The sequence below is a fragment of the Mustela erminea genome, chromosome 19 (assembly GCF_009829155.1).
Source record: "Mustela erminea isolate mMusErm1 chromosome 19, mMusErm1.Pri, whole genome shotgun sequence".
In the NCBI taxonomy this organism is placed as follows: domain Eukaryota; kingdom Metazoa; phylum Chordata; class Mammalia; order Carnivora; family Mustelidae; genus Mustela; species Mustela erminea.
Genome location: NC_045632.1, coordinates 6820920 through 6846711, shown reverse-complemented (window position 1 = coordinate 6846711; position 25792 = coordinate 6820920). Strand labels below are relative to the sequence as shown.

The following is a 25792-nucleotide window of genomic DNA, read 5'->3' as shown; positions in this document are numbered from 1 at the left end:
AGGCTGTCTGCTCAGCAGGGGGCCTGCCCCCCCCCCCCCCCCCCCCCCCCGCGCTTGGCTCTCTGCCTACTTGTGATCTCTCTCTGTGAAATAAATAAATAAAATCTTTAAAAAAGAGGACATGTTGGAGGCTTTTGTTAGAGTAAGTCTACATGGCAAGAGAAAGCTGGGGTCCCAGGTGCATATCCTCTTACAGTTGAATTTGCTCTTGAATCCACAGATTCTAGTCTACAGGAATAAAATATTTTCAGTATTGAAAGAAGGTGGAGGTCCCACTCTTGGGAGATCATCATTTCTGGCAGCAGCCTGACCTGAGATATCTGACCATAACTTCCAGGCAGGCCCAGAGCAGACAGAAGACAGTATACCCTGCAGTTGGCTAGTCCTTTCTTCAGAACAGAAGAACATGACCAAGGACTGGGTAAGGCTTACTTTGCCTATTTTTGTCCTATGTTTCCCAGTGGATTTGTGGAAGCTTCTAAAACAGTCTGGGGCACCTGGATGGCTCGGTCTTTTAAGTGTTTGCCTTTGGCTTGGGTCATGATTCCAGAGTCCTGGGATCCAGCCCTGTATCGAGCTCCTTCCCCAGTGGGGACCCTGCTTCTCCCTCTGCCTGCTGCTTCCCTTGCTTGTACTCCTTCTGTGGAACAAGTAAATAACATCTTTTTTAAAATGTCAAATAAAACACAGTCTGATAAAATGACACAGTGTATGTTGATAAAAATCAGGATCTGTCAGAAAATAAGTTTAGGCTATAATCTTAAAATCTGGGCAAGTTAGGAAGCAAGATATATGGGTCACAGTATTCATACAAAGCCCTTAAGGATGGAACCGAGATAAAAGTTTAAGATCTTGTGGGCTTCCTTACCTTTGAATTTGTGTCTCATTTTTGGCAGCTATAATAACAAGAAAAACATGAAAAGTTACATGATTTGTAGTGACCTTGAGGAGAAAATAAAGCAGTTCTTCAGGGAAAATAATTTCCTTGCCCTTAGTGCAATGAAAGATTGCACTTGATTGGACAGCATTCTTCAAAAGCAGTGCACCTGGACAGTAGAACCTTCTGGCAGTCCACACTTTACCCAGGAATAAAGCCTAAGTTATTTAATAGAATGGGCTGCTTGACCTTTGAGTGATCCTCCATTAAGAAGAATTCTGCCATTTGGGTTCCTGGGTGGCTCAGTGGGTTAAGCCTCTGCCTTCAGCTCAGGTCATGATCTCAGGGTCCTGGGATCGAGGCCTGCATCGGGCTCTCTGCTCAGTGGGGAGCCCACTTCCCCGTACTTCTTTCTCTGCCTGGCTCTCTGCCTAATTGTGATCTCTCCCTCTCTCTGTCAAATAAATAAATAGAATCTTAAAAAAAGAAGAAGAAGAATTAGTCTATCATTTGGCAGAAGACAGCTGAAAGTTCCACTCTTTGATAACAGCTCGGAGTACAGATAGTGGCAATGCTTCCTTTATACCTTCTTAGCCACAGGTTTAGAGAATGAAGGCAGAGTCAATTATTCCTGGTCTGGCATTTGTATTTTTAATTACTTAACGTGATACATGGCTACATTTGCATGTAAAAGATTCAAACATAAAGAAGTATTTACACCATGGGGCGCTGGGGTGGCTCAGTGGGTTAAAGCCTCTGCCTTCGGCTCCGGTCATGATCCCAGGGTCCTGGGATTGAGCCCCGCATCGGGCTCTCTGCTCAGCAAGGAGCCTGCTTCCACCTCTCTCTCTCTCTCTCTGCCTGCCTCTCAGCCTACTTGTGATCTCTATCTGTCAAATAAATAAATAAAATCTTTAATAAAAAAAAAAAAATAAGAAGTATTTACACCAAAAGAGAATATCCACTTTCTCCTCTTCCTGTTCAACCCTGAACCCAAGAGGTAACAGATGTTAATAGTTTGGGTCTCCAGTCAATCTCTTTGTATAATTGACATGTGATAGTATATATTTATATACATTTTTATATGCATAAATATGTGTACTTATACATGCATAATTATATATATTATTAAGATTTTTCACACTCTGGGATCATATTATATATATAACTTGGGGACTTGACTCTTTTTCATTTGAGAGAGTGCCTTGAAAATCATTGGCATCAATAGGTTTACATCTACCACATTGTTTTTTTTAAAGATTTTATTTTTACATAATCTCTCTACATAACATGGTCACATGCTCTACTGACTGAGCCAGCCAGGCCAGGCACCCCTTACCAAATTGATTTTAATGTTTGTGTAGTAATGTTACAGCATGGAGGTACTGCAGTATATCCTCAACTGCTTTTTTTTTTAAGGTTTTCCATTTTTTAGAGAGAAAGAGCACATGCACAATTGAAGCAGATGGTGGGGAGGGACAGAGGTAAAAGGAGAGAGAATCTTGAGCAGGCTCCATGCCCAGTGTGGAGCTGAACACAGGGCTGTCTCACAACCTGGAGATCATGACCTGAGCTGAAATCAAGAGTTGGACACTTAACCAACTGAGTTGCCCAGGCGCCCTCCCATCAGTTTTTGATGGACATGTAGCTGTGGATAGTTTTTCCCTGTTATAAATAATGAACAGTCTTCCTCCACATTGATTTGTCTCTGCAAATACTCTTTTTCAAATATTACTGTAGTACTCTTTTAGGCTAAGAAGAACTAATTAATAGAATTCTGTGGTGGTGGTGTCTGAAGGTTTATGTCCTCACAAAATCCATATGTTGGGATCTTAACCCAAAGATGATGTGTAAGCAAAGGTGGGGCCTTTGCCACACAGGGAGTGGGCTCTCACCAGAATGCGACCATGCTGGCTCCTTGATCTGAGACTTCCCAGCTTCCACAACTGTGAGAAACAAATTTCTGTTTTTATAAGCTACACGATCTCTGGTATTTTCTTACAGGAACCCAAATGAACTAAGACACAAGGTTCTGCGGTACGTGAAATACTCACAGGCATAACTTATCATGGGAAAATGACTAGAATGTGTTCCTGTCCCTCTTTCCTGCGACATCTGTCCCACCTTAGATTGTGTTGGCATTTGTTGTTACAGGTACTGTTAACATTCGAGGATGTGGCTGTGGGCTTCTCCTGGGAGGAGTGGCAGTTACTAGCTCCATCTCAGAAGGACCTGTACCGGGATGTGATGCTGGAGAACTATAGGAACCTGGTGTCAGTGGGTGAGGACAACATCACAATCCATTGCCTTCTCTTCCTCATTCAATAAAATCGGTAGTGTCTCTGAAATATCTCCTGGTTTGGGCTAACACACTGTAGGGAATAGACTTATTCTCCTCTTTGGCGCTAGAGCGTATATGCTCTCCCTTCTCCAGGAGAAGAATTTTGCTTTACTGAAGTATAAATGATATACAGACTTTCTCCAGTTTTCACAGATTCCCCAAGCTTAAATACGTGGTGCCAAGTTTTTAATGAGTTCCCATTTACAGGTTATCAAGCCAGCAAACCAGTTTCACTCTTCCAGTTGTTGCAAGGAGAGCCACCATGGACGGTAGAGGGAGCAGCTCGGAGTCAAAGTTGTCCTGGTGAGTGAGTGAAAACCAAGAAAATGGGGAGAAAGGACAATAAAACTCCAGTTGGCCAGTGAAAGGTCAACACTTTGGAAGTGTGTGGAGAACTTTTCTTATACCAGTTGGTGACACAGAAATCTGAGCAACTCCTTTCTGTATCTTACTAATTGGGCTGTTCTTTGCCTGCTATTAAAGGATGAGGTCTTCCTTTTTTTCCTCATTTCTAGATCTGATTACAGTTTTGGCTCTTGTAGGATCCAGATTTCGTACCTCATTTCCTCCTGCCTAGCTTGTGCTGGTCTTCTCCCTTTCCTTTTCTGCGGCGTTCCCGCCTCCTGTTCCTCACCGACTTGCTCCCTCATAGATGGCTTTGCATTTGGCACAGTTCTCATCTTCTGCCCATCCCCACCTCTTTCGAAAGGGCTAAAATCCCTCCTTGACAACCGCCTCACCTGAGCTCATCTAAAAACTACGCGTACCTTGTCTCTTAGGGCACCTCTGTTTACTTAATCAGCCTCTGCTTCCCCAGCTTCCAGGCTCTGGGTTTTTGTGTGTGTTTTGTTTTGTTTTTTAAATCTTTTGCTTGATTCTCACATTAAAAGTTTCATTCAGGGGTGCCTGGGTGGCTCAGTGGGTTAAAGCCTCTGCTTTTGGCTCAGGTCATGATCCCAGGGTCTGGGATCAAGCCCCGCATTGGGCTGTCTGTTCAGTAGAGAGCCTGCTTCCTCCTTTCTCTCCCTGCCTCTCTGCCTACTTGTGATCTCTGTCTTGTCAAATAATAAAATCTTTAAAAAAAAAAAAAAAGTTTCATTCATTCTCAAGGCCTAAACTTTCTGTTCTTTTTTGGAAAGTCCCAAATTGCCCTCTTCTACTAACATCTAATCTGCAGTGTAACCCACTGTGTGTTGCCAGCCACCAGCACATCTGCCCTTTGATGTCCTTCCTGTATGCAAAACAGAGTCCTCCTTCCTCTCAGATAATGTCTTCACTACCATTGCATGTATTCGAGTATATTTGAAGAGTTAAGCTCTCTGTACTCCGACAGTTATTATTCCCTGGTTGACATTTCCCCTTCTGTGGTCTGATCGGACCTCTAATTCTGTATTTTGCTGGCAGCCAGGATAATGATCCTGGGAAGTCCTCTTTCCTTCAGCTTTAATGTTGGGACCGGAGATCATTTTTCCTCCTGGTGAATCCTCTTACTCTTAGTGCATTTTACTTAGGTTCTGCTGTGCTGCTGTACACGTGAGGTGCTTGGCCACTGTGAGTTGCCTTGAGTTTTCTGTATTATTCCTGACAGTCTCTGCTATTTTTATTAGATTCTATTGTTTTGAAAAGTCTTCAGAGAACTGCACACTCAGTTCCCGCCTCAGAGGAAGCTGTGATCATTTAGTCTTGCACTGCACCAGTTGCTGCACAACATTGGCTGTTTTCACTTGTCCAGTTAGTCCCTTATAATGGCATGGCTGCATTCCTCAGTGGGCAGGGAGCATTAAAACAGTGGAATGTGGGGCGCCTGGGTGGCTCAGTGGTTTAAAGCCTCTGCCTTCGGCTCAGGTCATGATCCCAGGGTTCTGGGATGGAGCCCCGCATCGGGCTCTCTGCTAGGCGGGGAGCCTGCTTCCTCTTCTCTCTCTGCTTGCCTCTCTGCCTACCAGTGATCTCTGTCTGTCAAATAAATAAATAAAATCTTTAAAAAAAAAAATTAAAAACAAAACAAAACAGTGGAATGTGATAAGAAAACAGGTTGAATGAGAACTGGTTAAAAAAATAAGAGGTCTTGGGCGCCTGGGTGGCTCAGTGGATTAAGCCGCTGCCTTCGGCTCAGGTCATGATCTCAGGGTCCTGGGATTGAGTCCCGTATCGGGCTCTCTGCTCAGCGGGGAGCCTGCTTCCTCCTCTCTCTCTGCCTGCCTCTCTGCCTACTTGTGACCTCTCTCTGTCAAATAAATAAATAAATAAAATCTTAAAAAAAAAAAAGAAAAAAGAGGTCTACATATATTTAGAGACTGAGAAGTAGAGTGAGAAGTTTGGGGGCTGTGGTAGGAAGGTCAGAAAATGTCCCAGAGACGCCTGGGTGGCTCAGTTGGTTAAGTGGCTGCCTTCAGCTTGGGTCATGATCCCAGTGTCCTGGGATCGAGCCCCACGTCGGGCTCCTTGCTCGGCAGGGAGCCTGTTTCTCCCTCCGCCTCTGCTGCCTCTACTGCCACTCTGCCTGCCTGTGCTCGCGCTCTCTCTGGCAAATAAATACATAAAATCTTAAAAAAAAAAAAAGAAAAGAAAAGAAAATGTCCCAGAAACAAGTGACAACCTTATTCCAAAGAGGAGGAAGTGATACATTTTATTGAATACCACAGGTCATATAATGTCCATTGAGCTGAGGACTGTGTCTATACCACACTGACTCAGTCATGATCACATGTTTTTTGTATTGTTTTACTGGTGGGTATGAGGCTTCTTTTTCCATATAGAGGAAAGGTCTCTGTCTTACTCTTCCTTCCTGCGTGTAGACTACATAATCATTCACTGACACCATTGCTTGCATCTGTTCTTCACGTTTTGAACATAGGTCTTGTTTTGTTTTGTTCTTAAATTTTGTTTTTGAATCAGGGATGTGTATAAACTACATGGGCACTTTTTCAAACCACTGGCTTTGTCTCTTGAGATTTGGTTTCTAATCTAGTAGATATGGGGAGTGCCCTGAGCATATGAGGTTGGAAATATGCTTGCTAGACCAGCTATGCTTGGATCCCTGTCGTTGAAGAACAGCCACCCTACTGCACTCTGAAAGTTGGATGTAGTGAAGGACAGAAATACCTTCTGAATTTCAAAGTCCAAGTTGCAAAGGGTCGATTCGACATAGGTGCTAAAATTCTAAAATTTTTAGCATTTGATTGTGAGGCATAGATAGGGACTGTTTTTGCAAAACTAGAGAAAATTGAGCTTTTGTAAAATGTTACAGAAAGAAAAAAGTGGGGCGCCTGGGTGGCTCAGTGGGTTAAGCCGCTGCCTTCGGCTCAGGTCGTGATCTCAGGGTCCTGGGATCGAGTCCCGCATCGGGCTCTCTGCTCAGCAGGGAGCCTGCTTCCTCCTTCTCTCTGCCTGCCTCTCTGCCTACTTGTAATCTCTCTCTGTCAAATAAATAAATAAATCTTTAAAAAAAAAAAAGAAAGAAAGAAAAAAGTACTTTTTGGAAGAATTATAAAATAAGCTCTGTAAAGGGGTGCCTGGGTGGCTCAGTGGGTTGGGCCTCTGCCTTCGGCTCAGGTCATGATTCCGGGGTCCTGGGATTGAGCTCTCTGCTCAGTCAGAGGCCTGTTTCCCTTCCTCTCTCTGCCTGCCTTTCTGCCTACTTGTGATCTCTGTCAAATAAATAAATAAATAAATAAATCTTTTTTTAAAAAGTGCTGTAAGAAAGATAGCTGAGTGTCAAATCAAAATGATGAGTCAGTAAAAAGATTTTGGAGATGGAAATGGGGAAGGCAATGTGGGAGATTTTTAATAAATTGCCTGTAGGAGACTATGTGAAAGGAAATGGCTGATCCCTGTGGATTTTATATTAATAATTGGCTTAGAAAGTGTGAATTTGGGGCACCTGGGTGGCTCAGTCGTTAAGCAGCTGCCTTTGGTTCAGGTCATGGTCCTGGGGTCCTGGGATCAAGCCTCACCTTGGGCTTCCTGGTCAGTGGGAAGCCTGCTTCTCCTTCTCCCACTCGCCCGCATTCTGTTCCCTCTTGCGCTGTATCTCTCTCTGTCAAATAAATAAATAAAAATCTTTAAAAAAAAAAAAGTGTGAATTTGGTTCTGTTTTAACTTTGTAAAGCTATTTATAGATAGTCTTGCTTGATAGCTTGCTCGAGTCTTGCTTGGTAACTGGGTAGTAGCATTGAAACATAGAATGTTACAGCTTTGAGTTCTAGGAAAAATGGTAGATAAGGCAGGTTGATGTTTTGTTCCTGGGTGGGGAATGAATCTCTTAATTGGTGGATGACAGAGATGATGTAGGAACAGATAGAGAAAGATTGTGGCATTAGTTGAAAAAAGAAAATTTGGGGATGAGTATGTCAAGTAGATTATAATGGCAAATATAGATATGGTTTATATGGATATAAATGAGCTATGTTTGTGCTGTCCATTGTCTTGGCCACTGACCACACACATTTAATTAACATTAATTATTTTAATTTAATTTAATTAACATTAAGTAAAATTATAAATTCAGTTTCTTTTTTTTTTCTTTTTCTTTTTTTTTTCAAGATTTTATTTATTTATTTGACAGAGATCACAAGTAGGCAGAGAGGCAGGCAGAGAGAGAAGAGGAAGCAGGCTCCCTGCTGAGCAGAGAACCTGATGCGGGGCTCGATCCCAGGACCCTGGGATCATGACCTGAGCCAAAGGCAGAAGCTTAACCCACTGAGCCACCCAGGCGCCCCACAAATTCAGTTTCACTGCCACTCTGGTCACCCACATTCAAGTGCTGAATGCCACACATGGCTAGTGGGTACCATATTAGAAAACACAGATACAGAACATTCCCAGGATTGTAGAAAATGTTGTTGAACAGCACAGTACACAGTTATAGTATGACTAAACTAAGTGGAGAAGGTCATGTTTCCACCAGTCAGTACAACTGTACTCTTCTCTGGGACAGGGGCAGATGATCCAAGGACCTTTTTTTTTCCTTTTAGAGAAAGAATGTGCATGCGCATGAGCAGGGTAAGGAGGCAGGGAGGGAGAGAGAATCTTAAGCAGCGTCCACATTGAGCATGGAGCCAGTTGTGGGGTTCGTTCTTACGACCCTGAGATTATGACTTGAGCCCAAATGAAAAGTTGGATACCTAACTGACTGAGCTACTCTGGTGCCCTAGAGGACCTATTTTTAAGTTTTAAGTGGACATACATGTGTCGATATATTAGACTGAGTGAGGTTGTATCATTTTTACATAAGCTATTGAAGTATTGAATACAGTATTACTCTTAATAGGTGATTGGTGTTTTATGTAAGTTTAGTTTTGGTGTACAGGTGGAATGAAAGGGGAAAGGTTTAGTAACAAGGCAGTTGTTGAATATTTTACCTCAGTAGTCTTGGGATGAGATGCTTTAGGTCCTGCATTTTTTTTTCAAGATTTTTATTTATTTATTTGATAGAGATCACAAGTAGGCAGAGGCAGGCAGAGAGAGGAGGAAGCAGGCTCCCTGCTGAGCAGAGAGCCCGATATGGGGCTCGATTCCAGGACCCTGATATCATGACCTGAGCCGAAGGCAGAGGCTTTAACCCACTGAGCCACCCAGGTGTCCCTAGGTCCTGCATTCTGATTTTCCAATTCTACACCTTTGTTTTGAAAACCCACATCGTTTATATGTTTGATGAGTGATGTCTCTGGATTTATTTTCAGATGCCTCTCCCAAAACTCTTAAGACTTGGAATCCATGAAATTCTTTTCCTGGGTCTTCCTCTTTCTCTCTTCATTCTTGCTATATTACCTCATCTGGTTCTGTGTAGTTCAAATATTTAAGTACTGTTTATGTACTCATGACTTAAAATTATTATCTGAAGGAGCTCCTGGATGGCTCGGTTGGTTAAGTGTCTGGCTCTTGATCTCAGGGCTATGAGTTCAAGCCCTGCATTGAGCTCCTTGCCCACTTAAAAAAGTGGTATCTGAAGTCTAGAACTTTCTCCACACTCAGATCTAACTGGAAACATCATAATTGTTCTTGAATGTGTATATTATCTCAGACCTGATATATCCCTCAAAATGTAGCGCTTGATTCTCCATAAATGCCAAACCTCTCTCCCTAATCTTCTTCACCTTATTAAATGCCACCAGCAGCTATCCAGATGTGTAAACCACATACTGAGAAGCTATCCTGGATGATTCCCTTTTCTTCCTCTGCATTCATTCTTACAGTGAGGCTTATCTTTCCTCTTATCACTGTCTTTCCCTTCTCTGTACTGTGTCCTTGTTCTTGCACATTTCTCCATCTCTGTGGTGGTCAGTCATGCTGAAGCTGCTGTTACCTCTTGCCTGAACTCTGCAGTAGCCTCCTGTGTATTCTCTCAACATCTTCATCCCTCCGGTTTATTCTTCATACAACAGCCATATTGGGATATATTGGGAAATACCAATTCAAAGTGGGTTGTGTTCCTTCCAAAAATGTTCAGTAGCTTATGGCCATTGCTCTTAGAATAAAATCTAACTTATAACAAAGTCTTACTACATCATCTCTATGTTCTCAATTCTTCCTCCCTTTTCATACTTAACTATTTCCACTTCACTTAAGCTCACGATAGTTCAGGCACACCAGCCTCTCTTGTATTTCTTGATCATGCCTAAGTTTTTTTGCCTCTGGGTTTTTGCATTGGCTGTTCGTTTCTTGGAACAAGTAGGCAGAGAGGCAGGCAGAGATAGAGTGGGCGGGAAGCAGGCTTCCTGCTGGCAGAGAGCCTGATGCGGGGCTTGATCCCAGGACCCTAGGATCATGATCTGCGCTGAAGGCAGGCGTTTAACCAACTGAGCCATGCAGGCGCCCCTTATTCTAATGTTTAAATATCATATTGTAATATATTCCCAAACACCAGCACATTGAATATTTGTCAGGTGAATGGATCCATCCCCTTCATCGTCTTTTGTTTTATTCCAATCATAGTGTGGTTCTGTTTTTACTTTTGTCTCCATTTTGCAAGGTCCTATTTGGAAAGAAGAATCCCAGGTTATATTTATTCATTGTAGGCTATCCATTCTTTCTAAAGTAGCTGTTCTTCCTTCTGCAGTTTTAAAATATCTTTTTTCATAGAACATAGGGCACATTTCTCTTAGACAGGGATCTTATAAAGAGCTAGCCCAGGGCGCCTGGGTGGCTCAGTGGGTTAAGCCGCTGCCTTCGGCTCAGGTCATGATCTCAGGGTCCTGGGATCGAGTCCCGCATCGGGCTCTCTGCTCAGCAGGGAGCCTGCTTCCTCCTCTCTCTCTGCCTGCCTCTCTGCCTACTTGTGTTCTCTGTCAAATAAATAAATAAAATCTTTAAAAAAAAAAAAAAAAAAGAGCTAGCCCAAACCATGGCACTTTTTTTTTTTTTTTTACATTTTCCCCCTTAAAAGTATCGTGGATGTTTTCATTGTTCTTTTTCCTAGAAGAAATATGGGAGATTGACCATATGCACTGGCACCCAGAAAACCAAAACGAGAGTAAAACCTTGGAAAGAGATCAGCAAAGTTATGCACTTGGAAATAATTCTGATTTATATGAAAGTCTTGTTCCTTTAACACAAAGACACAATAAGTTTGGCTCACATTGTAAAAGTTTGAAACCACATTTGGGTTTTGTTATTCAGAATAGAAGATATGCAGGAGAGGACTCTGATGAGTTTAGTGGATGTGGGAAATCATCAGTCTACATCCAGCAGGATACAACTCTTAGTGGACTTAAATGCCATGGATGGGTGAAACCCAGTGGCATTAGATCACAGTTCAATGAACATCAAAAAACTTATTCAGAAGAGAAAGCACATGAATGCAGTAAGTGTGGGAAAGCCTTCTCCAGGAAGGCACAGCTCATTAGGCATCAGAGAACTGAAAGAGGAAAGAAGCCACACGGATGCAATGAATGTGGGAAAACATTCATGAGGAAGATTCAGCTCACTGAACACCAGAGGACTCATACTGGAGATAAACCCCACGAATGTAGTGAATGTGGAAAAGCCTTCTCTAGAAAGTCGCAGCTCATGGTACATCAGAGAACTCATACAGGAGAGAAACCCTACGGGTGCATTGAATGTGGCAAAGCCTTCAGCCGGAAGTGCCGGCTCAGTAGACATCAGCAATCTCACACTGGAGAGAAACTCTACGGATGCAGTGTGTGTGGGAAAGCCTTCTCCCAGAAGGCATACCTCATTGCACATCAGAGACTTCACACGGGGGAGAAGCCTTATAAATGCAGTGAATGTGGAAGAACTTTCTTTTTCAAGTCGGACCTGACCAAGCATTGGAGAATTCACACAGGAGAGAAACCTTACAGATGCAGTGAGTGTGAAAAAGCCTTCAGGAGCAAGTCAAAGCTCTTTCAGCATCAGCGAACTCATACTGGAGAGAGACCGTATGAGTGCAGCAAATGTGACAAAGCCTTTGCCCACGTGTCGGTCCTCATTAAACATAAGAAAACTCACACAAGAGAGAAAGCTATAAATTCACTGAAGGTGAAGAAACCTTCCTTAGGGAGTCCTAGCTCTTTGTACGTGAGTGAACTTGCACAGGAGCAAAGCAACATGAACACAGTGCCTGTGGAAATACCTTCTTTGGGAACTCAGCCCTCGTTAAACCTCCGTGAGTTCCTCGGGGATAGAAATGTAGTGTTTGTGGAACAGCCTTTTCTAAGAAGTCAGGCCTCAGTAGGTAATCGGGAATTTCCACAGGGAATAAGTCTTGCAAATGCAGTGAATGTGACACCTTCTTTGATAAATTATGTCTTATATATTATAGACATTGTGTAGGAAAGTGGTACCAAAATATATCTGATATCAGAAAAGCCTGTAGCAAGAATCCTTGACATATGTCAGAGTTCATTTTGGACACAAATGCTATGGGATGCACTGGTGGTATAGAGGTATAGAGGTGGGATAGAGGATAAGTCTGTGAGAATTCAGACTTACTAAATTTCTATGAAATTTCACTGGGCAGCAATGCAGATAATGTGAGAAAACCTTTTCCTGGAGGTGATACCTCCATTGGTATCGAAGAATTCCCACAGGACCAGAACATTAGGAGAGAATGTGATGATGATTTCAGTGATAAGTTCTACCTCATCCCATCAGAGAAGTGTAGAAACATACCTCTAGAGACATTGAATATGGACAGCGTTTTCAGTAAAATGTGGAAGAACTCATAGGAAGGAGAAACCCCTGAACACAATAAAAGATGGAAATTCTAAGATGGGGATTCTTTGCCAAACTAACAAATGTGTCACAATTTTGAATCTTGGGAATCTGGGAAAGACTTCTCTAATAAATGAAATCCTGTGTTATGTAGCAAAACCCTGTGAATGTGATGAATATGGAGCTACAACTTTATTAGTCTCTTATGGCTGTTGTAACAAATAACCATGCATTTGGTGGCTTAAAACAACACAGTATTATCTTATAGCTCTGGAGGTCTAGAATCTGAAGTGCGTCTTGCTGGACAAGGGGTTGACAGGGCTACATTTCTTTTTGGAGGCTCCAGGGAGAACCTGTTTTTCTTTGTCATTCCAGCTGCTAGAATTTGCCTGAATTTGTGGTTTGCAGACCTCTTCCACCTTCAAAGCCAGCAGTGGCTGGTTAACTCTTCCATCACTCTGACACTGACTCTTGCCTCCCTCTCCTACATGTAAGGACCTGTGTGACTACACTGGGCCCACCCAGGTAATCTAGGATAACCTCCCTGTCTTAAAATCAGCTAATTAGCAACTGTAACTCCACCTACTACCTTGATTCCCCTTGCCTTATACTGTGACATACTCACAAGTCTTGGAGGTTAGGATGTAGACATCTTTGGGGGCCATTATTCTGCCTCCTTCAGACCACCCTCTGGCACCCAATTATTTGTATCCATACCACATGAAAAATACATTCAGTCTCTCTCAGCACCTCCAGATGTCTCAACCTATTACAGTACCAACTCAGTCTAAAATTCCATCTAAATCTTGAGTTTAAACACTCTAAATCAAGAATTGGTTGAGGCTCTGGATATGATTTGTCCTGAGGCACAATTCCTCTCTATGAGCCTGTGAAATTCTAGAAACGATTCACATGGCCCTAAAATACCTAATTGCATCTTTTACTTTAAATGCCTTTTGCCACATAATGTAACATAGTTACAGGGTCTGGAGATTAGGACATGAACATCTTTGGGAGTCCATTCTGTCTACCACAAAAACATTAGATGTCAGAGTATTCATACTACAGGATATTCCTACCTAGCCATTAAATAAATCTAGAGAAGCGTGTTCACAGAGAAGTAATTATCTTTGATAATTGCAGTCCAAATACAGTAACTTTTTTTCTATAATCAGGGACTCTTACACCTGTGTCATTAGATGTGACAGCAAGAATACTATTAAGATACATAAATAAAACGATCAGTGCTGGAAAAGAATTCATAAATGCTCTAAAGGAATATGAGATTTATGTGCTGCAAATGCTGTCAAACGTATTTGTATGTATTCTGAAATCATATAAATCAACATCCTATTCTGACTGTAGAATGCATATTCCATAATGCACCTAAGTAACAGAATTCTTCACAGCCAATTCCAACAACCTTTTTTGTTTAACAGGAAATGTTTAATTTTATTCACTCAGTAAGTAACAAAAAGGGAATAGGCAAAATATATGAATGGCCTGTCTTCAGACATAGAGTAATGGGAAGATCAGCACAGCTAACTTGAAAGAAAGGGAAAAAATGAAGGGAGTCTTATGACTACCCCAGCCTGGACAGAGTTTCCATTCTGTAGCATAGGGAGGGGGAATCTCATCAGATCTTGGCAGTCTCTCCAAATCGAGGCAGAGTTTAGAGTTTGGAGAATTCAAGGTGGCTCAAATTTATGGTGCAGGTTAAAGGAGAGGAGAGGGCTGCACCCGAGGCGAACCCATTCCTCCACATGATTTGAAGTTGTAATCAGCACATATGTGTGAGGAAGCTCCCTGGGCTGGAGGAAGAACCACTGGAACGATCAGGCAGAACTATCCTTGGAACTTGCACAGGTTGGGAGTAATTTGTTTCCACCAGTTGGGATGGAAACCCCTCCCAATATTTGGAAAGTCACAGTGGAACTTCAGAAAAATAGTGCCTCAGTGGGTCACTCAGATTGGCTCTAGAGTAATGGCTGCTCTGAGCTCTCCAGACAAACGATAGATACAAGCTGCTACAAAACCAAACTGTTTCCAAGCAGTTTAACTGCTTCCCAGACCTACACCCAGTAGTATTTAAAGAAGAGAAAGTCCATCAACTGAGAAAACCAACAGTGTGGAAATCAGTGTCTGGCATCTAGTCAAAACTTACCCAGGTATGCAAATACAAAACAACAACAACAACAACAACAACAAAATTAGGACTTAAAAACATGACAAAAAGTCAGTAGAGACCCAGGATTGACCTGGGTGACAGAATTAACAGAAAATGATGTCAAAACAGCTATTATAGATACTCTGTCTGCTTAAGAATGTTGTAGTAAATGGATTATAAAAACTACTGTGGGGTAGTTTTCTCTCCACATGAGCAAAGGGGTAGATGAGGCCAGTCTAGTGACTGGAGCCCCAACCCTAGGTTGTTCAGCCTTCCAGGAAGAGGCCAGAAGGAGATATTTCCATCAGTGAGAACCTGATCCCATGAGGAGGAGACCCAAGCCCAGCTGAAGTTGGGGAGTGTAGTTTGGTCTCTTTCTAGTCCCTCTGGCTTTTCTGGCAACTGAGGCACAGTTTTCTGGAAGGTGCAGTTTGGGATATATTGTCTTCCTAGTTAGTGGCTAGTGCTTCTTGGCTGTTTGGCTGCCATAGGGGTTCTGGAACATGAAGTCCATCTGCCTTTGTTTTTCTTCACATGAGAATTCTGCCTGGGTTCAAGTACCTATTAAAGAGGGTGCCTGTCAGACCCTATTAAAGATGACTGGGGCTTCTATATGCAGCATGTGAGGGAATTGGTTTTCTTGGGGTCGATTCCAAGCTCATCCTGTGGCTCAGCTTGGACAAGGTGAGATCTTGGTAGATCTTTTCCTGCTGTGTGACTGCAGCAAGAGATGGCTCTAGAGAGCTCTTGTTGTGTGGGAGGCATTTGCCCGCATTCCTCCTGCTCTGGGGGGCTAGGTGGACCCCATATTAGGAGCTTGGGAGGGGAATTTGTAGGTCCTACTGAACCTTACTGTTCCCTTGATCCCATCCCTTCTGCTCCTGATCTCAGAAAAAAGCTTTGGTAGTCTGTGTTCTGTGGAGTGTTTTGTCCTGGCCTCCTCTTAACAGCTCTTGTCACCACAAACAGAAAACTTCTAGAGCAATGTCTGCCATGCAGTGCCTTGAAGACTAAGCAGGCAATTTTGAAATAGTATTGGTATGAATGGGATGATGATTTCAGTGGAAAGAAATTTGATTTACCTACTTTAGAACCTCACAACACAGTCTATACAGATTTACAGATTCTACCTACTTTTGTCTTGATTTCCAGTCTAGAACTTGGGTCTCTAGATTTTTGAACCTGCCAGACCTCAGGGAAGAAGTCCAGAATCAGCTGTCCCACAAGAAGTTGCCTAGTGCTAGTTCTGTATAGGGGAGCAGTTACTCCAGGTTTGGCTTTCTCTGTATTTGTGTTTTAGGGGTGAAGGTAGACTAGAAATTCCTAGCTGGTGTGTGGGCTGATTGGTCTGCTCTCTGAGGGCTCCATTTTTTCTTTCTTTCTTTCTTTCTTTCTTTCTTTCTTTCTTTCTTTCTTTCTTTCTTTCTTTCTTTCAAGACTTTATTTATTTATTTGACAGACAGAGATCAAAAGTAGGCAGAGGGGGAGGCAGGCTCCCCACTGAGCAGAGAGCCCAAGGCGGGGCTCCATCCCAGGACCCTGGGATCACGACCCGAGCCAAAGGCAGAGGCTTAACCCACTGAGCCACCCAGGCGCCCCGAGCATCCAGCTCTTGACTTGGGCTTGGATCACGATATCAGGGTCGTGGGACTGAACCCTGTGTTGAGCTCCACACTGAGTGTTGAGCCTGCTTGGGATTTTCTCTCTCCTCCCCACCCACCACCCCAAACCCCTGCACTCATATGTGCTCTCTCTTAAAAAAGGAATTCATCCCCCATGAAAAGAAGGGTGTTGAGTAATTGTCAAAACTAAAAGCTGGGGTGCCTGGGTGGCTCAGTGAGTTAAGCCTCTGCCTTCGGCTCAGGTCATGATCTCAGGGTCCTGGGATTGAGCCCCCGCATCAGGCTCTTTGCTCAGCGGGGAGCCAGCTTCCCCCTCTCTCTCTCTGCCTGCCTCTGTACCTACTTTAGAACCTCTTCCTCTGTCAAATAAATAAATAAAATATTTTTTTAGGGGCGCCTGGGTGGCTCAGTGGATTAAAGCCTCTGTCTTCGGTTCAGGTCATGATCCCAGAGTCCTGGGATCGAGCCCCCATTGGGCTCTCTGCTCAGCAGGGAGCCTGCTTTCTCCTTTCTCTGCCTGCCTCTCTGCCTACTTGTAATCTCCGTCTGTCAAATAAATAAATAAAATCTCAAAATAAATAAATAAAATACTTTTTAAAAAAAGAATATTAAAAAACTCTACAAGCTTGTCTGTCATTGAAATGTGTCCTTTATTCTTTTTTTTTTTAAGATATTTATTTATTGGACAGAGACACAGAGTGGCACAAGCAGGGGGAGTGGGAGAGGGAGAAACAGACTTCTCACTGAGCAGGATGAGATTTGGGGCTCCATGTAGGGTTCCGTGTGGGGCTCAGTGTGGGTCCTGGGATCATGACCTGAGCCAAAGACAGAGGCTTAACAACTGAGCCACCCAGGTGCCCCTTGTCTCCTTTACTCTTAATCAGAGCTTGCTTGTCAGATAGGCAGAACCAGAAAAGACAATAGACTAAAAATGCTGATGATTTCCAAAGAACAGAAGAAAATGACCAAGGCCCTGGTGGGTTTTTGTTTCTTGCCCTTGTCATCATGGATTTGCAGAGGCTTATAAAAATAACAATTGGAAACATACAAACACTCCTAAATTCACAACTGAAGGAAGAACAAACCATACAGTCAACATTAGGGCAAAGGTAGAATAAAATGTAGACCACTGAATTTGCTAAAGGAATGCAGGTAAATAGATATATAAGAACGTATGATGTAGGGGGGCCGGCTGGCTCAATCGGTTAAGCAGCTGCCTTGGGAAGAGTGGCAGCTACTAGGTTCTGCTCAGAAGAATCTATATCTGGGTATGATGCTAGAGAATTCTAGCAATCTGTGACAAAAGTTAAAGATGATTGCTCTGTGTCATGCAAATTGCCACAGACCATAGCCTTGCCTTTTTCAGTTGCCCTGGCTTCCAAAGAGCTTCAAGATACTGGAGTTCAGTTTATAGGCAATAGATTCTTAGTCTGTCTTCTGTTCCCAGATAGAATTTGTGTGCTCTCACCTTCGATAGATACTTGATCTGTCAAGGTGAAACTGTCAATTCCTGAGACTTTCATGCTTTTCCTTAGATGTCTCCCACCAAGTCCAATTATAAGTGTCCAAGTCTTTGTCATTTCCCATGAACAGGCTATCCAGCTACCAAGCCAGAAATGATCCTTAATTTTGAGCATAAAGAAGAGTCATGGAGCATAGAAAATGAAATGCAATGTCAGTACTTTTCAGGTACGTGAACAACTGAGAACAAGAAGATGTGAGACTTTGAAAGTAATGTAGTTGGCCATGAGAGGATGACCCCTTCCAAATGCATTTTACCAAGGGTCAGGCTTTAGAGGTCCTTACCAACACCTAAATAATTAATGAGGCTCTCATTTGCCTGGTGTTTTGGGGAGATGTGCTTCTCTTTTTCTCTCTTTGGATTGATTTATGTTTGGTAGAATGTTTCCTGTACAGCTTCCAAACCTCCTCCTCCTCTTCTATTTCCTCTGTGGCAGTGGCCCTTCCTGTTTTCTCAGCAGCTCTTATTTTCACCCCTTTTACCTGATCAAGGGATGTCACAATTCTAGTTAACACAGAAGCCTTTTATCCTAGGTTCAGGTTTTTGGACTTCAGTGGGCCTTCTCTGAATGTATCAAAACAAGCTAGAAGGTGGGAATGTTGACCACAGTGGTGGTGTCTAAATATATTAGAGCTTGTTGTCTGTTGCATAAAGAATTAGAAAAGAATCAGTAAGAGAGGTGCCTGGGTTGCTCAGTCGATTGGGCGTCTGCCTTCGACTTGCATCCTGATCCCAGCGTCCTGGGATCTAGCCCTGCCTCGGGCTCCTTGCTTGGTGGGAGGCCTACTTCTCCCTCTCCCACTCCCCCTGCTTGTGTTCCTTCTCTCGCTGTATCTCTCTCTATCAAATAAATAAATAAAATCCTTAAAAAAAAAAAAAGAATCAGTAAGAGGGGTTAACTATGCTTATCTTTGAATGAGAAGCCAAGATTCTTCATTCCAACCTGCCTCTACCAGATGTTTGTTCAAGACTTAATGTTGGCGGGGCACCTGGGTGGCTCAGTGGGTTAAAGCCTCTGCTTTCAGCTCAGGTCATGATCCCAGGGTCCTGGGATCAAGCCCCACATCGGGCTCTCTGCTCAGCAGGGAGCCTGCTTCCTCTTCTCTCTCTGCCTGCCTCTCTGCCTACTTGTGATCTCTGTCAAATAAATAAATAAAATCTTTAAAAAAAAAAAGACTTAATGTTGGCATCTGTCTTCAGTCATTGTCTGCACCTGATGGATGGACTTTGTCCATTCTCTGGGCATCTTCAAAAGTCTCCAGAGTCAGAGATCATGAAGCTTCATCCTAGCCTATTTCTATCATTTGTTCCTAGTGTGGTTTATTCATTTTCATGGCCTTAAGAATACTATTTATAGGGGCACCTGGGTGGCTCAGTGGGTTGAACCGCTGCATTCGGCTCAGGTCATGATCTCAGGGTCCTGAGATCGAGTCCCACATCGGGCTCTCTGCTCAGCAGGGGGCCTGCTTCCCTTCCTCTCTATCTGCCTGCCTCTGTCTACTTGTGTTCTCTGTCTGTCAAATAAATAAATAAAATCTTTTAAAAAAAATACTATTTATATGTGATGAGCCCCAAATTTCTGTCTCCAACCTAGACTTTCTTCTTTCTTTCTTTCTTTCTTTCTTTCTTTCTTTCTTTCTTTCTTTCTTTCTTTCTTTTTAATTTGACAGAGATCACAAGTAGGCAGAGAGGCAGGCAGAGAGAGAGGAAGGGAAGCAGGCTCCCTGCTGAGCAGAGAGCCTGATGTGGGACTCGATCCTCTTCTTTTATCCATACACATGTGCCTATGTGTTTCATCTCTCCACTCGGAGATCTAATAACTACTTCAAACGTCATGTCACTCTTGGTTCCTCTTCTCACTCACACCACAAATCCAGTCCATCAGCGAGTGTCGTCTGTACTTTCTCCTCATTGTATCTGGAGGTCCTCTACTCCTTTCTGTAACTATTTTTTCACCCAAGTCCCAACATCCATTGTCTCTTGCCAAAATTATTATAGTTTTCTTGAGAATGCTCTCACTTCTTTATTCTTGCTTCTCTCTATTCTCCATGTAATAGCCAGATTTCTTGGTCTTTTTTATTATTTAAATAACAATAAATATTATTGGTCTTTTATTATTATTATGTAATAGAAGTCAGTTGTTCCATCCTCTTACCCCCAAAATTCATGAAGACAAAAAGAAACTTTAGAAACATGCAGACTTCGGGGCGCCTGGGTGGCTCAGGGGGTTAAGCCGCTGCCTTCGGCTCAGGTCATGATCTCGGGGTCCTGGGATCGAGTCCCGCATCGGGATCTCTGCTCAGCAGGGAGCCTGCTTCCCTCTCTCTCTCTCTCTGCCTGCCTCTCTGTCTACTTGTGAGCTCTGTCAAATAAATGAATAAAATCTTAAAAAAAAAAAAAAGAAAGAAAAAGAAACATGCAGACTTATAAATACATCAGGTTCCGACAATTATCTGAGTATGGAAGATAACTAAACTGTCATATGGAAATAACAGTCTTCTGAGTTGGAGGAAAGAGGGAAAGATCTAAAGTATAATCTAAATTTTCCCAAGCACAGTCCACAATCCTAAAAATAGTATTTATGTCACAATACTTAAGACCTCGTTAGTGTGATAACTGATATATATCACACGGGATGATATTCTTTTTTTTTTTTTTAAGATTTTATTTATTTATTTGACAGACAGAGATCACAAGTAGGCAGAGAGGCAGGCAGAGAGAGAGGAGAAAGCAGGCTCCCTGCCGAGCAGAGAGCCCGATGCGGGGCTCCATCCCAGGACCCTGGGATCATGACCTGAGCCGAAAGCAGAGGCTTTAACCCACTGAGCCACCCAGGTGCTCCATAGGATGACATTCTTAAAGTGAAAATCAGGACATGTTATCTCTCCCACTAATACCTTGAATGGCATCCTGTTACTATTAGTATAATATCCAAATTCCTCCTACATGTAAGCATTTCCTGACTCCTGCCTAAATTTTTGCTTACTTTTTTTATGTAAAAATTTTTTGAAGTGTAACATACACAAAAATAGATAGATATAAGGGTACAGCTCAGTTAATTTTTACAGTCAGTATACTGTATAACCAGCACTAGATCAAGAGTACCAGAGTACTGTGCAGGGTGCCATTGTGTGAACATAAAACAAATTCTCCCTTCCACGTTCAGGCTGTTATAAGTAATACTCCTACATATCTTTACATAAAGGTCCTTTATTTTATATTTTTCTCCTATTGAAAATGATTATTTCTGAGCAATTTAGACTTAGTGAGAAATCCCAAAATTATACACGAATTTCTTACATACTCTTTTTTTTTTAAGGTTTTATTCATTTTTTTGAGAGAGAGGGAAAGAGAGAGAATGAGTGGGATTAGGGGCAGAGGGAGAAGCAGACTCCCTGCAGAGCAGGGAGCCTGACATGGGGCTCGATCCCAGGATCCTGAGATCATGACCTGAGCCCAAGGCAGACGCTTAACCGACTGAATCACCCAGGTGTCCCTTACATATTCTTTTTTCTAGATTTCCCTAAGTGGTAATATTTTACCACATTTGCATTATCACATTCTATTCACCTATTATTCCATTCACACACATACATACATCCTGTTTTTCTGAACTCTTTATACCAAAATACTTGAATGTGTATTTCCTAGAAATAAGTTAATTTTTCCAAGTAAACAAAATACTAAAAAAAGAAAAAAATCAGAATATTGGTATGGATATAGAACCATTACCGAATCTACAGAGCTTACTCAGATTTTACTGATTGTCTCATTACTGTTTTTTATAGTAAATGGAAAAAATATTTTTCTGGACCTTTCCTTATTATCCTGCTCATTCTATTGTGGGTACATTGGCTTTCACTCAGAAGTCAGAGCTCACTAATTATGACCCAAATCCTTTAGGTAAGAAACCATATGGATGGAATAAATGTGCAGTGAATTCTTATGAACCACTCATGACCTTGCTTCAGAGAACTTGTGCAGGAAAGAAATCTCATGAATGCTGTGATTGTAGGAAAGCCTTTCCCAGTAAGTTAAAGCTAATTACTCATCAACAAACTCACACAGAGGACAGACCATTTGGGTGCAATCAATGTCCAAAAGCCTTCATTACAAAGTCAGCACTCATCTGTCATCAGAAAACTCATCATAGAGAAGGGAAATCCTATGTATGCAGTAAATGCGGGAAAGCTTTTCCTTGGAAGTCAAAACTCACTTTACATCAGAGAACTCATTCAGGAGAGAGACCTTTCAGATGCAGAGTATGTGATAAAGCCTTCATGGTTCAGACACATCTGACTGCACATCAGAGAACTCACACAGGAGAGAAACCATACGAATGCTCAGATTGTGAGAAAGCCTTCTCAAAAAAGGCTCAGCTCATAATCCATCAGCGAATTCACACAGGAGAGAGACCATATGGATGTAGTCAATGTCCAAAAGCCTTCATTACAAAGTCAGCACTCATCTGTCATCAGAAAACTCATCATAGAGAACGGAAATCTTATGTATGCAGTAAATGCGGGAAAGCTTTTCCTTGGAAGTCAAAACTCACTTTACATCAGAGAACTCATTCAGGAGAGAGACCTTTCAGATGCAGAGTATGTGATAAAGCCTTCATGGTTCAGACACATCTCACTGCGCATCAGAGAACTCACACAGGAGAGAAACCATACGAATGCTCAAATTGTGAGAAAGCCTTCTCAAAAAAGGCTCAGCTCATGATTTGTCAGCGAATTCACACAGGAGAGAGACCGTATGGATGTAGTCAATGTCAACAAGCCTTCATCCAGAAGTCAGATCTCACTAATCATAAGAAAACTCAGCATGTAGTCAGGAAATCTCATGGATGCAGTGAATGTGGGAAGGTTTTGTCCTCTAAGTCAACTCTTATTATACATCAGAGAACACATACAGGTGAGAAGCCCTTCAAATGCAGTGTATGTGATAAAGCTTTCACATTGAACACACATCTTATTGTCCATCAGAGAATTCATACGGGAGAGAAACCATATGAATGTTCAGACTGTGAGAAAGCCTTCTCCACTAAGGCACATCTTACAATTCATCAGCGAATTCACACAGGAGAAAGACCATATGGCTGCAGCAAATGTCAGCAGGCTTTTATCTAGAAGTCTGGTCTCACTAACCATCTGCAAAATTGTCACGCGAGGGGCGCCTGGGTGGCTCAGCGGGCTAAAGCCTCTGCTTTCGGCTCAGGTCATGATCCCAGAGTCCTGGGATCGAGCCCCACATCGGGCTCTCTGCTCCGCGGAGAGCCTGCTTCCTCCTCTCTCTTCCTGCCTGCCTCTCTGCCTACTTGTAATCTCTGTCTGTCAAATAAATAAATAAAACCTTTAAAAAAAAATTAAAAAAAAAATAAAGGGAAATCAGGGAGCAGGTATTATATAAAAAAAAAAAAAAAAATTGTCACGCGAGAGTGAAATCTCATAGATGCAATGAATGTGGAAAGGTTTTGTCCTGTAAGTCAACTCTCATTATACATCAGAGAACCCATACAGGTGAGAAGCCTTTCAAATGTGATGTCTGTAATAAAGCCTTTATAGCTAAATCCTATCTTACTGTACATCAGAGAATTCATACAGGAGAGAAACTATATGAATGCTGTGATTGTAAGAAAGCATTTGCTACTTTGTCAACTCTCATTGGGCACCGGAGAACTCACACAGAAGAGAGGCCCTATGGGTGCAACAAATGTCCAAAAGCCTTCTTCCGGAAGTCAGCTCTTATTAATCATCAGCAAACTCAGCATAGGAGAAAATTCTCTATGCAATGACTATAGGAATGTGAGAAATAGTTTTTGATTAATCCTGTCTATTCAGAGAACTCATATAAAATAGAAATGTCATGAACGCTTTGATTATAGTAGACCATTCTGGAACTTCTATAGGAATTAAACCTTCTAGATGCAATGAAAGCTGTAAGCCTTTCATCTGAAGACTCCTCTCAGTATACCACAGGGATCGCACCGAAAGGGAGAAACATTGTAAATGCAGAGATTGTCAAAAATGTCATTTGAAACTCACAGGCTATGTGTTTAGAAGGAAACACCTGTGGATGCAGTGAAAGTGGAAAATCATTCTTTTCAAGTCACATTTGTTACACATTAGGATATTCATTCAGGGGAGGGATCCTGCAGTTGTAGTGAGTGCAGAAAAGACAAGAAAAATCACATCTCATTGTACATCGTATTTGACTTTATTATTTTTTGGAATGACATGGAGGAACATGTCATTTTTTGGAATGACATGGAGGAACATAATTTTTAGGAGTTAATAAAATTTATTAAACATAAATATTATGCTTATAATATAACATTTTATTAGACATAAAATATTAAGTAATAAAATCTCATGGAAATAGAAATGTTCTATTTCCTTATATCATAATACCTTATAATATATAATTTGACTTAATAAGAATTCTAAAGCGTTATACTGCATAAATTTGCTGTCCTTATTTTTACTGTCTTTTGTAGTGTTTCTGCCAAGTGTGATGAACTATCACTACTTGAAACTGCTATTGTTTTAGAGCTTTATTTTTTAGATATGCAAAAGTGATAAAAGATTTACATGGAATACTAAAAAATAAGCAACATATGAGACAAGGGGGGAGAAAAGACTTGTGTTCATGTGTGTGTTCATGTATATTTATTGCAATTGCTGTATAATGCAGGAACTTTGAATTTATTATGAAAACATGTCCTTGGGCACTAGAAACATTTTCTCTCTTAGCATTTCCTAAAATGCCCAGTATTTACTAATATTAAGGATAACACTGCAGAAGTTGGAATTCTTGAACATAGCAGGAATGGAAAGTGGTTCACTTGCTGTGGAAAACAATTTCACAATTCCTCTAAAAAGTTAAATATAGGAGACGCCTGGGTGGCTCAGTTGGTTAAGCGGCTGCCTTCGGCTCAGGTCATGATCCCAACGTCCTGGGATTGAGTCCCACATCGGGCTCCTTGCTCAGCAGGAAGCCTGCTTCTCCCTCTGCCTCTGCCTGCCACTCTGTCTGCCTGCACTCACTCACTCTGACAAAAAAAAAAAAAAAAAAAAAGTTAAATATAGAATTACTATATGACCCTGGAGTGCCACCCGCAGCTATATATTGAACAAAATTGAAAGCAGGTACTTCAGTACTTCTACATGAATGTTCACAGCAGCACTGTTCACAATAACCAAAAGGTGGAAGTAATCCAAGTGTCCATCAGTGGATGAATGGATCAGCAAAATGTGGTACGTGTGTGTATATACATGTATTCACATAGATATACATAATGAATATTGATTACCTATGCAAGTGAAATGTTGTTGAATGAACATAAGCCTCCAAAACATGATAACTGAAAAAAGCCAGACACAAGGGACCCCATATTGTATTCCTGTTTGTATGAAATGTGGAGGAGAGGTAAATCTATAGAGATGGCAAATTGGTGGGTTCCAGGGCCTGGGGAGAAGAAAGCATGAAGACTGACTGTTTAGTGGTTATGGATTTGTTTGTTTCTTTTTTAGAATGATAAAAGTGGGAACTAGGTAGAGGTGGTAGTTGCTTAACATTGTGAATGTAGTAAACATCACTGGATTGTATACTTTGAAATGCTAATTTAGTTTTATGTATATTTTTACGTCAATAACTGCCGCTTCCAGTCTGCGACGAGAGAAGAATTAGGCACAAACAAGTCAGCTGCAAGAGATTGGGAGCAGTGGACAACGGTCGAAAATGACTGCTGCCACGAGCTACTCCACAGTCTCACTTTTATTGGATAGAAAACAATAGCCAATAGAAGGACTGATGAAGGTCAAACGTTAATCCCGTCCTGCAGACAAGCAAGGAGGAGGATAAAGTTTATAGTTAACCAAGCACATTCAAAGGACTCATCTAACTAACACCGGGCGCTTCTGGGAAGAGAAAGGAGCAATAACGGATAAGGGAAGTGAAAGACCCTCGGATCCCCTTACCCAAGAATTCAACACTGCCACAGGATGCAAACAGCAAGAGGTTCTTTATTGTAGCGCGGGCGCCTGCGGGTGGTCAGCAGCTCCTGCTAGCTGAGCACACCAGGCTGGGGTGGTGCAGGATTTTT

The 25792-nt window shown here is 42.0% G+C and overlaps 1 protein-coding gene across 8 annotated transcripts in view; it reads left to right on the top strand.

Annotated features, from left to right (window-relative positions):
- The window catches only part of ZNF577 (zinc finger protein 577), a 34925-nt gene extending 9458 nt beyond the window's left edge, over positions 1-25467 (top strand). Inside the window, exons 4-10 of one of the 8 annotated variants that reach the window (XR_004281137.1) lie at positions 338-421; positions 3032-3158; positions 3426-3521; positions 10639-11826; positions 12750-12899; positions 17757-17852; positions 25356-25467. Coding sequence is in view for 6 of the 8 variants with exons in the window: in XM_032324024.1 (XP_032179915.1) it covers positions 338-421; positions 3032-3158; positions 3426-3521; positions 10639-11993 (1662 nt within the window). In the remaining 2 variants the exon portion in view is untranslated. Of the gene's footprint in view, positions 1-337; positions 422-3031; positions 3159-3425; positions 3522-10638; positions 12534-12749; positions 14552-17756; positions 17853-22673; positions 22855-25355 lie in introns of those variants that run through there. The other 7 variants (XR_004281138.1, XM_032324026.1, XM_032324027.1 and 4 more) reach the window with 7 other exon arrangements.
- The last annotated feature ends 325 nt before the right edge of the window (positions 25468-25792 follow it).